General features: G+C 45.3%; 1 protein-coding gene across 1 annotated transcript in view; it reads left to right on the plus strand.

Moving 5' to 3' along the window:
- The window catches only part of LOC124775263 (gustatory receptor for sugar taste 64e-like), a 155,989-nt gene that overhangs the window by 60,177 nt on the left and 80,994 nt on the right, over positions 1–14,818 (plus strand). The window contains 1 exon segment of the mRNA XM_047250102.1: positions 7,869–8,143. Coding sequence (XP_047106058.1) covers positions 7,869–8,143 — 275 coding nt within the window.

Consider the following 14,818-nt stretch of genomic DNA (forward strand, 5'->3'; position numbering starts at 1 on the left):
CATGTCTTTGCCAAAACCTCGTGTTTCTGTGGGATCTACTTATGCGGAGGACCTGGGTTCTATTCCTGGTACCACCAGGGATTTCTCCTTGGGAGGACCGATGTGGGATGCTCTAGCCTCGTGACGCCAGTTGAGAAGCTGCTTGATTGACACGTAGCGGCTCTGAGGCCAAAACAGCCGACGACGGCCGGGAGAGAGGTGTACTGTCCCCAAAGAACTCCATACCACAACGAACGACACAACTGACAGAGGATCACTCGGTGGTCGGTTGTCCACGATTGGAGGACAAATATTTATTTTTTATTTCGCTTAATTAAGGGCATTATCCAAACAAGAGGCGGTGTTACTCCGAAGGAGAATGAACTGTGTCCTTTCTTTCTGACTGGGTTGATGCAACTGGCCACGGGGCCTTGAAGGCACTGAATATTTTGAAGTGTCTGAGCCATCGGTCCTGGGGAGCAAATCGGGCGCGTCTGCTGCAGTTTTATAGGGCTTTTGTCCGGTCGCGTCTTGACTATGGACGCACTGTGTATGGGTCAGCGAGGCCTTCGTATCTGAAGATTCTTGACGCAGTACACCATGAGGGTATCAGGCTGGCCACTGGTGCATTCCATACCAGTCCCATCCCCAGCCTGTGTGCTGAGGCAGGGGAACCGCCGCTCGCCATCCAGCGGAAACTCCTCATGGTGCGACGGGTGTCTCAATTCCTTGCCTGTCCTACCTCCCCTGCGTACCCTACTGTTGCCCGACCGCCTATGGAACGTCTCTTTTCCAGTCGTCCCAGGGCAACGAGACCATTTGGGATTCAAGCCAAGCATTTGCTTGAGTCCCTTGGTGTGGAGCGTGTGGCACCCCAACTCCAGGGTTTTACCCGCCTGCCTCCCTGGTTGCTCCAGAGGCCCAGCGTCCTTTTAGACTTGTCAGAGTACCGGAGGAGCTGCACTCCTGCGTTTGTTTTTACCCCCTTATTTTACGATATTTTAAACCAGCATCTCGACCATGTACCAGTATTTACGGATGGCTCTAAACAGGGGGACTCTGTTGGTTGTGCTGTTGTCTTCCCTGATCGAGTCGCTTCCTGCGGCGTTTACCATCTTTGATGCCGAATTGTTTGCGATATTGCTGGCGTTGGAGCAGATGAGATGTGTTCCCAGTCTTAAGTTTCTTATCTGTTCTGACTCGCTGAGTGACCTTCAGACCATGCAACACTTGTACCCAGCGGATACAGTCGTCCAGAACATCCAAAATGCCCTGCTCCACCTGCAACGGCAGGGGAAGGAGGTTTCTTTCTGCTGGGTGCCGGGACACGTGGGTATTAGGGGAAACGAACTGGCGGATGTGGCTGCCTAAGATGCATGTTCCCTCCCTCACGTTGTTGAATATGCCGTCCCCTCCATGATGTTACCTCCCTTTTGCGTTTTCGTGTTTTGCGTCAGTGGGAAGAGGAGTGTCTGACAGTCTGTGAAAATAAGCTGCGTCTGGTCAAGGCCACCACGCAGCCATGGCGTACGTCCTACCAGTCATGCAGGCGGGATGAGGTTCTCCTCACTCGCCTCCGCATCGGGCACAGTCCCTTAACGCACGGTTTTTTACTCCGGCGGGAGGACCCACCAATCTGCAGTGCTTATGGCGTCCAGATTACTGTCCGCCACATTTTACTTGACTGTCTTTTATTCTCTGACCAGAGGGTGGTGGTTTCCTTGCCACCGGATTTGCCCTCTATTTTGCAAGACGACGCAACGATTGTGGTTAAGGTCTTACGGTTTTGTGTCCTGTCCAATTTGTTGCCTCGGATTTTAGGGAGGGGATTTTAATGTGCTGCTGGGTGACTGGCTCACCCAGGTTTTAGGTAAGAGGTCCGCCAGTCACGATTACCTACTTGTTTCATTTCTATTTCTGTTCTCTTTTCCTTGTGTTTCCTTTCCTTTTTTAGTGCATTTCTTCTCCTCTTGTTTTGCCTCTGTATGTGAGGATTTGGAACTGCGTCAGGTCTGTGTCTTTTAGCCGTTCTCCTTGTTCGCTGTCCGTCTTCGTCCCTTCACCGCAGGTGTTCCTGTTTCTATGCGTTTGGGCGCTGATGACACGCTGTTTAGCGCCCGAAAACCTCAAACCACAAACACACACACACACACACACACACACACACACACACACACACACACACCATGTCAAACTTTCAATCTCTGAATAGCACTTGAAACCTATGTGCTATAATATTGGCTTTCCAGAACCCTTCTGATGCTAACGGAGACTCTTTACAGCATATTTCTCCGTTCTACATCAATTTATAAACTACATTTTCTCCTAATACCCGATTTTACATCGGAATATATCGTACATACTTTACCCATTTGTAAGGTGGCAGATTAAATGAAGGTCAATTTCGCAGCTTACAAGAGGGTTTTTATACATCGCAACGGGAAGGTGAATAGGACACCTAGCTTGTTGTTGTTGTGGTCTTCAGTCCCGAGACTGGTTTGATGCAGCTCTCCATGCTACTCTATCCTGTGCAAGCTTCTTCATCTCCCAGAATCTACTGCAGCCTACATCCTTCTGAATCTGCTTAGAGTATTCATCTCTTGGTCTCCCTCTACGATTTTTACCCTCCACGCTGCCCTCCAATGCTAAATTCGTGATCCCTCGATGTCTCGGAACATGTCCTACCAACCGCTCCTTTCTTCCAGTCAAGTTGTGCCACAAGCTCCTCTTCTCCCCAACTCTATTCAATATCTCCTCATTAGTTATGTGATCTACCCATCTAATCTTCAGCATTCTTCTGTAGCACCACATTTCGAAAGCTTCCATTCTCTTCTTGTCTAAATTATTTATCGTCCACGTTTCACTTCCATACATGGCTACACTCCATACAAATACTTTCAGAAACGACTTCCTGACATTTAAATCTATACTCGATGTTAACAAAGTTCTCTTCTTCAGAAACGCTTTCCTTGCCATTGCCAGTCTACATTTTATATCCTCTCTACTTCGACCATCATCAGTTGTTTTGCTCCCCAAATAGCAAAACTCCTTTACTACTTTAAGTGTCTCATTTCCTAATCTAATCCTCTCAGCTTCACCCGACTTCATTCGACTGCATTCCATTATCCTCGTTTTGCTTTTGTCGATGTTCATCTTATATCTTCCCTAAAAGACACTATCCATTACGGTCAACTGCTCTGCCAAGTCATTTGCTGTCTCTGACAGAATTACAATGTCATCGGCGAACCTTAAAGTTTTTATTTTATCTCCATGGATTTTAATACCTACTCCGAATTTTTCTTTTGTTTCCTTTACTGCTTGCTCAATATACAGATATAATAACATCGGGGAGAGACTACAACCCTGTCTCACTCCCTTCCCAACCACTGCTTCCCTTTCATACCCCTCTACTCTTATAACTGCCATCTGCTTTCTGTACAAATTGTAAATAGCCTTTCGCTCCCTGTATTTTATCCCTGCCATCTTTAGAATTTGAAAGAGAGTATTCCAGTCAACATTGTCAAAAGCTTTCTCTAAGTCTACAAATGCTAGAAACGTAGATTTGCCTTTACTTAATCTTTCTTCTAAGATAAGTCGTAGGATCAGTATTGCCTCACGTGTTCCAACATTTCTACGGTATCCAAACTGATCTTCCCTGAGGTCGGCTTCTATCAGTTTTTCCATTCGTCTGTAAAGAATTCGCGTTAGTATTTTGCAGCTGTGACTTATTAAACTGATAGTTCGATAATTTTCACATCTGTCAACACCTGCTTTCTTTGGGATTGGAATTATTATATTCTTCTTGAAGTCTGAGGGTATTTCGCCTGTCTCATACACCTTGCTCACCAGGTGGTAGAGTTTTGTCAGAACTGGCTCTCCCAAGGCTGTCAGTAGTTCTAATGGAATGTTGTCTACTCCGGGGGCCTTGTTTCGACTCAGGTCTTTCAGTGCTCTGTCAAACTCTTCACGCAGTATCATATCTCCCATTTCATCTTCATCTACATCCTCTTCCATTTCCATAATATTGTCCTCAAGTTCATCGTCCTTGTATAGACCCTCTATATACCCCTTCCACCTTTCTGCTTTCCCTTCTAGAACTCGGTTTCCATTAAAGCTCTTGATATTCATACAAGTGGTTCTTTTTTCTCCAAAGGTCTCTTTAATTTTCCTGTAGGCAGTATCTATGTTACCCCTAGTGGGATAAGCCTCTACATCATTACATTTGTCCTCTAGCCACCCCTGCTTAGCCATTTGGCACTGCCTGTCAATCTCATTTTTGATACGTTTGTCTCCCTTTTTGCCTGCTTCATTTACTGCATTTTTATATTGTCTCCTTTCATCAATTAAATTCAATATTTCTTCTGTTGCCCAAGGGTTTCTACTAGCACCTAACTTACTTAGGCGAAAATGAGCAGATTTGCCTATAAGTATGTAATGCAAAGTGATGTCACTCAGTCGACGGTATTAACACACGTATCCTGTATACTGCATGCCAATGAGCAAGAGGTGAAACAAGCAGCTAGTGGAAACGTTTTGTTTGGAAGCAGGCATGAGCAGGCATGAAGGGTGCAACAAGGGCAGTACAACGGAAAGCTCTTAGGGGGCGTCATGTGGCGAGAGACAACGAACGGGCGCCAGGTGACTCCTGCCGGCGAACAAGTAGCGGGCCGCCGGAGTGGGACGGCAAGAAGCTTTAGAAAACTGTGTTTCGGAATTTCCAAATGGATGTGAACAAACCAGTGATGCAGTTTATCACGTGAACAGTGGGTAGTATGCTCATGCTGTATGCGTGTAACTTTTAGGTATCTGGGGCTGGCACAAAATGTCCAACTGGTGGAAACGAACTAGGAAGATTTCGATGCAGTTTAATGGTAGGGCCTTTGCGATTGGCAAATAGAGTTTCCACAAACAAGAGGAACACTCCTATTGATCAGAAAAAGCTGTGACGTGGAGCATGAGAGGACCAAGGTGGGGGACAGTTTTGCTACGAGAAAGACAAGACCAAAATTTTCGAGGACACTCTACTCTGAACTGGCGTCAAGTGCAGAATGGGGCGCATAATGCTCTGTACGACGCAGAGGAGAAATTTGTGTGAACACTCCGTTCACTGCTGCTGACATTCAGCTAGATATTAGCTGTAGCGTCGTTGAGCTCAAACTGCGGAGTAACGAACCAGCCACATAGTTAATTGTTGTTTCGAGAACTGAGGGGGCATTGTAATATGCACGCTGCTCCAGCCATGCACGTGCATATTGCCGTATTCCAAGACTAGGGATGAGTGCGTGTTTTCTCGCCTTACGAGAAACATAGGAGAGTTTCTGCTGATAAAATCAGCAAAGGTTTTGAATAACTTTTATAGGAATTTCAGAGGACGAGAGTACACATGCAGACGACAACTCATCGCAGCTAAAGTAAATACCACGAGCAGAGGCGTAACTTGCTGATTCACCAGCTTGCGACCACTGTGAACTCGAGCAATCTTGGGTAATCTTTTGCTCAGCTTCTCACAAAACTAACCATCCTCTGTAGACTTGATTGTCATCCTCAATAGTACGAAACTTAGAACCGGAATTTAATGGTTTATCGTAATATTGACCAACTTCATAACGTAGTAGTAAGAATAATGTTGTAAAGAAACTTCTAGTTAAAATTTTATATTGTTGTGTTTAGAGTTATTTCACTTACTCAGGACGAGATGTGGTATCTTGACAACTGTCCTAACATTGTCATGTTGCAAACTGTGTAAATCAGTGTATTTCTGTGAAAAAATGTCAGCATTTTAAACCAATCTGTTTACAGCTTGAACACTATTGTGCTCTGTCATAGAATAAGGGTCCCTCCCTTACCCCAGTCATTTATTCTATGGACGTTAACGCCGGCCGTGGTGGCCGAGCATTTCTAGGCGCTTCAGTCTGGAACAGCGCCCGCTACGGTCGCAGGTTCGAATCCTGCCTCGGGCATGAATGTGTGTGATGTCCTTAGGTTAGTTCGGTTTAAGTTGTTCTAAGTCCTGGGGGACTGATTACCTCAGATGTTAAGTCCCATAGTGCTCAGAACCATTTGAACCGTGGACGTTAATGCAAACAGAGAGTGTTTATGCTGAACTCTGACAAAAGAGAAAAGAAGTGAAGTGTCAGACATTAGCTGTGCATAGCCATCTTGCAATCCGCAGCTCACTTTTGCTACCCAATAATCATGTTTTTCTGGTTTCTGAACTAAATAGTACCTCCATAAGCCCCTTAAGGCACACAGTGGACCACATCTTACGCAAGAAAAACTAACCGATTTGCTCAATTTGCCTAAGCTGGAAGAGGTGTGTAATGTTCAAACTTTGACCCTGTACTGTAGGATAATTACAGTAAGATGGTCCTTCTGTTGGATATACAAATAGTCCCTAGCCCAATGGCTATCCAGAACACTTGACACTAACTTTCTGTCACCAATAGAATCCGAGGTATAAGCCCCGAAAACCTCGTTTTTATGACCGATGTTTTGGAACATATTAGGTAGCGCTTCCTGTCGCATGCATGCCGATTTTCTTATTTTCCTACAGTTCAGGTATTAGGCTTTTGCCCGTTACGTTGGCCAACTCTTCCTTGCCCTTCTGAGATACCTTCAGCCTAAGAGGTCATAATTTCTGACTCTTGAAGACACCTTACACTGATACGTCGAAAGTAATGGGGTAGCGATATGCACATATACATTATCACGTACACAAGGTGGAAAAGGGCAGTGCATCGGCGGAGCTCTCATTTGCACTTAGGTGATCCATGTGTAGAGGTTTCCAACGTGATTATGGCTGCACGACGGGAATTAACAGACTTCGAACGCTGAATGGTAGTTGGAGCTAGACACATGGGCCATTCCTTTTCGGTAATCGTTAGGGAATTTAATATTCCTAGATATATAGTGTCAAGAGTGTACCGGAAATACTAACTTCAGGACAACGCAATGGCCGACAGCCATGAGCAGCGGCGTTTGCGGATATTTGTTGGGGTAACAGGCAACACTGCGTGAAATAACCGCAGAGAACAGTGTGGGACGGACAAAGAACGTATCCGTTAGGGCACTGCGGCGAACTTTGGCGTTAATGGCCTATGGAAGCAGACGAACGACGCGAGTGCCTTTGCTAACAGCGCGACATCACCTGCAGCGTCTCTCATGGGCTCGCGACCATATCCGATGGGTGCTGCACACTGGAAAACTGTAACCTGGTCAGATGAGCCCCAATTTAAGTGGGTAAGAGCTGATGGTAGGATACGAGTTTGGTGCAGACCCCAATAAGCCATAGACCCAGGTTGTCAAGAAGCCACTGTACAAGCTGTTGATGTGGGCTTTATTTACATGGAATGGAGTGGGCCCTATGGTTTAACTGAAACGATCATTGATTGGAAATGGTTATGTTCGGCTACTTGGAGACCATTTGCAGCCATTCATGGACTTCAGGTATCCAAACAACAACGTATTTTTAATGGACGACAATGCGTCATGGCACTGAGACACGACTTTTCTCGATTGTATTGTACAACATTCTCGGCAATGATCTGCCCGCCCAGATCGACCGTCATGAATCCCATCGAACATTTGTGGGACGTAATCGAGAGGCCATTTCGTGCACGAAATCGTGCACCGTTAACCTTTTCGTAATTATGGATAGCTGTAGAGAAAGCATGGCTCAATATTTTTGAAGTAGACTTCCAACGACTTATTGAGCCCAAACCACGTCGAATCGCTCCACTACGCCAAGCAAATGGAGATGCGACACAATATCAGGACCCATCCCATAACGTTTGTCACATCAGTGTTATTATTTATTTAGCACAAAATTTTAGACCATAGGACAGTTGCAGCATTCTGGCACTGGAAGCGTGGTCTCGTCTCGTTTCCAGTGGAGCACGTGTTGGCCAACATCACGAACCTGGTGACGTCGGTGACGTGTTCGTCGGGCGGGTTCGACTGGCTGCGCCGGTACTGCGAGCGCGCCTACCCGCAGGTGTTCTCGCTGGTCGCCTACGACCACGGGCGCTGCCTCGTCTTCTGGGCGACCAACGTGATCGACACGTTCGCGTGGAACTTCATGGACCTGTTCGTCATGCTGCTCAGCATGGTGCTGGCCGCACGCTTCCACCAGCTCAACTCGCGCCTGCACGCCCTGCGTGGCAAGGTACAAACGCCTGTCAGCTCAGGCACTTGCTTTGTGGTGATCAGCGTTGTTTAAGTTAATCATTCTACTAACCTGCTTGACACCACCATAAAACTGTTAACGTTAGTAATTAGAGACAAAATACAGCATGATATAGAAGTAGCAAAAGAATGGCAAAGATTCAGGAAAAACAGAAACAAAATAGATTATGAAATTACAGTGAAATGAATACCCTTAGCTGCATACAGGCATTGCTATAAGTCCATGGGGACAGTTGAAAATGTGTGCCGCGACCAGGGATCGAACCCGGAACTACTTTTTTCTTTTTTTTCGACATAGTTCGTCGCGTTTGGTCTAGGCGGACGTCACAAGACATCCGTTCAAGTTTATCGTTGATTCCTTGAATCAGTTTTTTTTTAATTACAGAGAGCACGCAGCCCTCTGAGCGAACACGCTGAGCTACCGTGCCGGCATCCATCTGAGCCACCGAGGACACAGAAGATAGTGCGACTGCAGGGACTTATCTCTGGCACGCCTCCCGTGAAACCGACAAAAATGTGTGTTTGTGAAATCTTATGGGACTGAACTGCTAAGGTCATCAGTCCCTAAGCTTACACACTACTTAACCTAAATTATCCTAAGGACAAACACACACACCCATGCCCGAGGGAGGACGTGAACCTCCGCCGGGGACCAGCCTTACAGTCCTAGACTGCAGCGCCCCAGACCGCTCGGCTAATCCCGTGCGGCGTGTGAGACCCAAATTCGCAACTTATTGTCCCGAACTAAACTCATAGTGCCCCTGCCCATTATACTCATTACTCACGGCTTTACTGCCGATTCCCGTAAGAGTTCAGGCACTGTTTGTGCATCTGCACAGAAGAAGATAGCCAAATGGCCGGTGAACCTTAACTGCACTACTGGCCATTAAAATTGCTACACCAAGAAGAAATGCAGATGATAAACGGGTATTCATTGGACAAGTATATTATACTAGAACTGACAAGTGATTACATTTTCACGCAATTTGGGTGCATAGATCCTGAGAGATCAGTACCCAGAACAACCACCTCTGGACGTAATAACGGCCCTGATACGCCTGGGCATTGAGACAAACAGAGCTGGATAGCGTGTACAGGTACAGCTGCTCATGCAGCTTCAACACGATACCACAGTTCATCAAGAGTAGTGACTGGCCTATTGTGACGAGCCAGTTGCTCGGCCACCGTTGACCAGACGTTTCCAATTGGTGAGAGATCTGGAGAATGTGCTGGTCAGGGCAGCAGTCGAACATTTTCTGTATCCAGAAAGGCCCGTACAGGATCTACAACATGCGGTCGTGGATTATCCTGCTGAAATGTAGGGTTTCGCAGGGATCGAATGAAGGATAGAGCCACGGGTCGTAACACATCTGAAATGTAACGTCCACTGTTCACATTGCCGTCAGTGCGCACAAGAGGTGACCGAGACGTGTAACCAATGGCACCCCGTGCCATCACCCCGGGTGATAGGCCAGTATGGCTATGACGAATAGACGCTACCAGTGTGCGTTCACCGCGATGTCGCCAAACACGGATGTGACCATCATGATGCTGTAAACAGAACCTGGATTCATCCGAAAAAATGATGTTTTGCCATTCGTGCACCAAGGTTCGTCGTTGAGTACACCATCGCAGGCGCTCCTGTTTGTGATGCAGCGTCAAGGGTAACTACAGTCATGCTCTCCGAGCTGATAGTCCATGCTGCTGCAAACGTCATCGAACTGTTCGTGCACATGGGTGTTGTCCTGCAAACGCCCCCATCTGTTGACTCAGGGATCGAGACGTGACTGCACAATCCGTTACAGCCATGCGGATAAGATGCCTGTCATCTCGACTGCTAGTGATACTAGGCCGTTGGGATCCAGCACGACGTTCCGTATTACCCTCCATATTCTGCTAACAGTTATTGGATCTCGACCAACGCGAGGAGCAATGTCGCGATACGACAAACCGCAATCGCGATAGGCTACAATTCGACCTTTATCAAAGTCGAAAACGTGATGGTACGCATTTCTCCTCCTTACACGAGGCATCACAACAACGTTTCACCAGGAATGCCGGTCAACTGTTGTTTGTGCATGAGAAATCGGTTGGAAACTTACCTCATGTCAGCACGCTGTAGGTGTCGCCACCGACGCCAACCTTTTGTGAATGCCCTGAAAAGCTACTCATTTGCATATGACAGCATCTTCTTCCTGTCGGTTAAATTTCGCGTCTGTAGCACGTCAACTTCGTGGTGTAGCAATTTTAAAGGCCAGTAGTATATATGCCATAGTGTAGATGGATGCCATCTTTTTATATATGAAGATGGCATCTGTTCTTTCGGACATGTCTGCCATCGGTGACCATGCAGCTCTCTTAGAATGAAATTATAATTAAATGAAGGCCCTAAGCTGTCACAAGCGTTGATATGCATCAATGGGGACAGTTGAAAATGTGTGCCCCGAGTGGGACTCGAACCCAGGAGCTCCTGTTTACATGGCAGACGCTCTGTCCGTCTGAGTCACCGAGGGCACAGAGGACAGTGCACCTGCAGGGATTTATCCCTTGCACGCTCCCCGTGAGTCCCACTTTCCCACATTCGGACATGTCCGAAAGAAAATATACCATCTAGTTAAGGCTCACCGGCCATTTGACCATCTTCTGTGCAGATGCACAAACAGTGCTCGAACTCTTACGGAACATCTCCTAAAGAACAGATACCATCTTCATATGTCAAATAGATTATATTTTCGCTCGAAGACAGATTGTAGAGAACTAAGAAGTATAGTACGGCCTACCTGTGTTTTGTAGAAGTGTGAAAAGCCTTTGATAGAGTTAGAAAAATGATTATCATTCAAGCCATAATCGACAGGTGAGTGTCAATGGATGTAGTAAAAATGATAGAAGACGCATAAATTAGGTCGGTGCCTAAGTTTGTAGCGTATTTGTTTTGCTCATTGGTATTCCTGTTGTTATAGGTTCATTTACCCATTGTCACTTTTTGCTTATAGTTCACTGTTGGTATCTGAGTTTATATATTGTCAATTTGTCATTTGGAGATAGTCAGTGGAGCTGTGGATCCTAGAAAATTGACTGCCAAGTGGAGAAATCTGAACATTTCCGACATACTCTGCTATTTGAGTTCGGCAGAGAGGTTACAGCCACGGAGGCAGCCAGAAACATTTGCGCCATGTGTGGGGATAATGCCATTGGACAGAACACAGCAAGAAAATGGTTTTCTCGTTTTTAGAAGGATCGTTTAGACATTAGTGACTCTTCACGTTCATGAAGACTTTCGGGGACAGATTAAGATCGTTTAAAAGCATTAACCCACAATGATCCACGTCAGTGTACTGGAGAACTGGCAAATGTGATGAACTGTGATCGTTCCACCATTGTTCGACATTTGCATGCAATAGGAAAATTTTTTAAAAAAATTGAGTGTACGGGTACTGCATGATCTAAGCCAAAATCACAAAAATCAGGGCGTGGCCATATGTGCATCTCTGTTTGCTCGTCATCAGTTGGCTCGTGGACAACACCGACTGCTCCTATCCTACAACCCAAATAAAGTAGCAACTCCCCGTACAAAGAGCTGCTCGCATCCACAAAAGATAATGTGGTGCATCTGGTGGAACAGCGACGGTGTGGTGTACTATGACTTGCTTCTCCGAGGTGTAACCATCATTGCTCACATTTACTATCGAAAACTGAGACGTCTTGCACAACCAATCTACGATAAACGACAAGGGAGTCTCCGCGAAGTGATGCTACTCCACGATAACGCCCGCCCGCATTCTGCTAGACTGTCAAGAAACACTATACAGGAGTTGGACTGGGAAGTGAGTGTGCATCCACCTTACCTTGCCCCCTCAGATTTTCACCTTTTCAGAACTCTATCGAAAAACATTGAAGAAGCTTCCTTTCCGGATGAAAATGCGCTTAGAACAAGGCTCGACGAGTTCTTCTCCTCAAAACCACATAATTTCTATAGTCGCAGAATCGAAAAGTTACCACGGCGCTGGCAGACTGTTGTAAATAGTGAAGGAGAATATATTATTGATAACTAAAGTCTGTATTACGAGTGTCTGTTGTGTTCATTAAACTTATGGAAAAACGCTACGAACTTATGCATCGGCCCAATATACTGATGAGCCAAACCAGGGGCGGATCCAGGAGCTCGGTCAGGGGGGGGGGGGGAATTTTTTGGTTCCAGCCTTCCAAAGGTTTTAAATTGTAGGACATTTCCAGGGGCAGGTGTGGATTCTGACCACAATCTATTGGTTATGAACTGTACATTAAAACTGAAGAAATTGCAAAAAGGTGGGAATTCAAGGAGATAGGACCTGGATAAACTGACTAAACCAGAGGTTGTACTGAGTTTCAGGGACAGCATAAGGGAACAATTGACAGGAATGGGGGAAAGAAATACAGTAGAAGAAGAATGGATAGCTCTGAGGGATGAAGTAGTGAAGGCAGCAGAGGATCAAGTAGGTAAAAAGACGAGGGCTAGTAGAAATCCTTGGGTAACAGAAGAAATATTGAATTTAATTGATGAAAGGAGAAAATATAAAAATGCAGTAAATGAAGCAGGCAAAAAGGAATACAAGCGTCTCAAAAATGAGATCAACAGGAAGTGCAAAATGGCTAAGCAGGCATGGCTAGAGGACAAATGTAAGGATGTAGAGGCTTATCTCCCTAGGGGTAAGATAGATACAGCCCACAGGAAAATTAAAGAGACCTTTGGTGAAAAGAGAGCCACTTGTATGAATATCAAGAGCTCAGATGGAAACCCAGTTCTAAGCCAAGAGGGGAAAGCAGAAAGGTGGAAGGAGTATATAGAGGGTCTATACAAGGGCGATGTACTTGAGGACAATATTATGGAAATGGAAGAGGATGTAGATGAAGATGAAATGGGAGATACGATACTGCGTGAAGAGTTTGACAGAGCACTGAAAGACCTGAGTCGAAACAAGGCCCCGGGAGTAGACAACATTCTATTAGAACTACTGACGGCCTTGGGAGAGCCAGTCCTGACAAAACTCTACCATCTGGTGAGCAAGATGCACGAGACTGGCGAAATACCCTCAGACTTCAAGAAGAATATAATAATTCCAATCCCAAAGAAAGAAGGAGTTGACAGATGTGAAAATTACCGAACTATCAGTTTAATAAGTCACAGCTGTAAAATACTAACGCGAATTATTTACAGACGAATAGAAAAACTGGTAGAAGCCGACCTCGGGGAAGATCAGTTTAGATTCCTTAGAAATGTTGGAACACGTGAGGCAATACTGACCTTACGACTTATCTTAGAAGAAAGATTAAGGAAAGGCAAACCTACGTTTCTAGCATTTGTGGACTTAGAGAAAGCTTTTGACAATGTTGACTGGAATACTCTCTTTCAAATTCTGAAGGTGGCATGGGTAAAATACAGGGAGCGAAAGGCTATTTACAATTTGTACAGAAACCAGATGGCAGTTATAAGAGTCGAGAGACATGAAAGGGAAGCAGTGGTTGTGAAGGGAGTGAGACAGGATTGTAGCCTCTCCCCGATGTCATTCAATCTGTATACTGAGCAAGCAGTAAAGGAAACAAAAGAAAAATTTGGAGTAGGTATTAAAATCCAGGGAGAAAGAAAACTTTGAGGTTCGCCGATGATATTGTAATTCTGTCAGAGACAGCAAAGGACTTGGAAGAGCAGTTGAACGGAATGGACAGTGTCTTGAAAGGAGGATATAAGATGAACATCAACAAAAGCAAAACGAGGATATTGGAATGTAGTCGAATTAAGTCGGGTGATGTTGAGGGTATTAGATTAGGAAATGAGACACTTAAAGTAGTAAAGGAGTTTTGCTATTTGGGGAGCAAAATAACTGATGATGGTCGAAATAGAGGGGATATAAAATGTAGACTGGCAATAGCAAGGAAAGCGTTTCCGAAGAAGAAAAATTTGTTAACATCGAGTATAGATTTAAGTGTCAGGAAGTCGTTTCTGAAAGTATTTGTGTGGATCGTAGCCATGTATGGAAGTTAAACATGGACGATAACTAGTTTGGACAAGAAGCGAATAGAAGCTTTCGAAATGTGGTGCTACAGAAGAATGCTGAAGATTAGATGGGTAGATCATGTAACTAATGAGGAGGTATTGAATAGGATTGGGGACAAGAGAAGTTTGTGGCACTACTTGACTAGAAGAAGGGATCGGTTGGTAGGACATGTCCTGAGGCATCAAGGGATCACAAATTTAGCATTGGAGGGCAGCGTGAAGGGTAAAAATCGTAGAGGGAGACCAAGAGATGAATACACTAAGCAGATTCAGAAGGATGTAGGTTGCAGTAGGTACTGGGAGATGAAGGAGCTTGCTCAGGATAGATTAGCATGGAGAGCTGCATCGAACCAGCCTCAGGACTGAAGGCCACAACAACAACAACCTTCCAAAAAATTAATACTCTATATACGCGCGCGCGCGCGCGCGCGCGCACACACACACACACACACACACACACACACACACATATATATATATATTCTGCTTTTAGTGTAATTGTGTATCGTTTTTTGTTAAGTGTGTTTAATGAAGTAACTTACTGCATTACCTAAAAAATATCCTTCAAATACGACACGTGCACTTGAAAAACTCCGTGTTTGTCTGCTAATGTAAAGCATCTAT

Source organism: Schistocerca piceifrons, chromosome 2, assembly GCF_021461385.2.
Source record: "Schistocerca piceifrons isolate TAMUIC-IGC-003096 chromosome 2, iqSchPice1.1, whole genome shotgun sequence".
NCBI classification, from domain to species: domain Eukaryota; kingdom Metazoa; phylum Arthropoda; class Insecta; order Orthoptera; family Acrididae; genus Schistocerca; species Schistocerca piceifrons.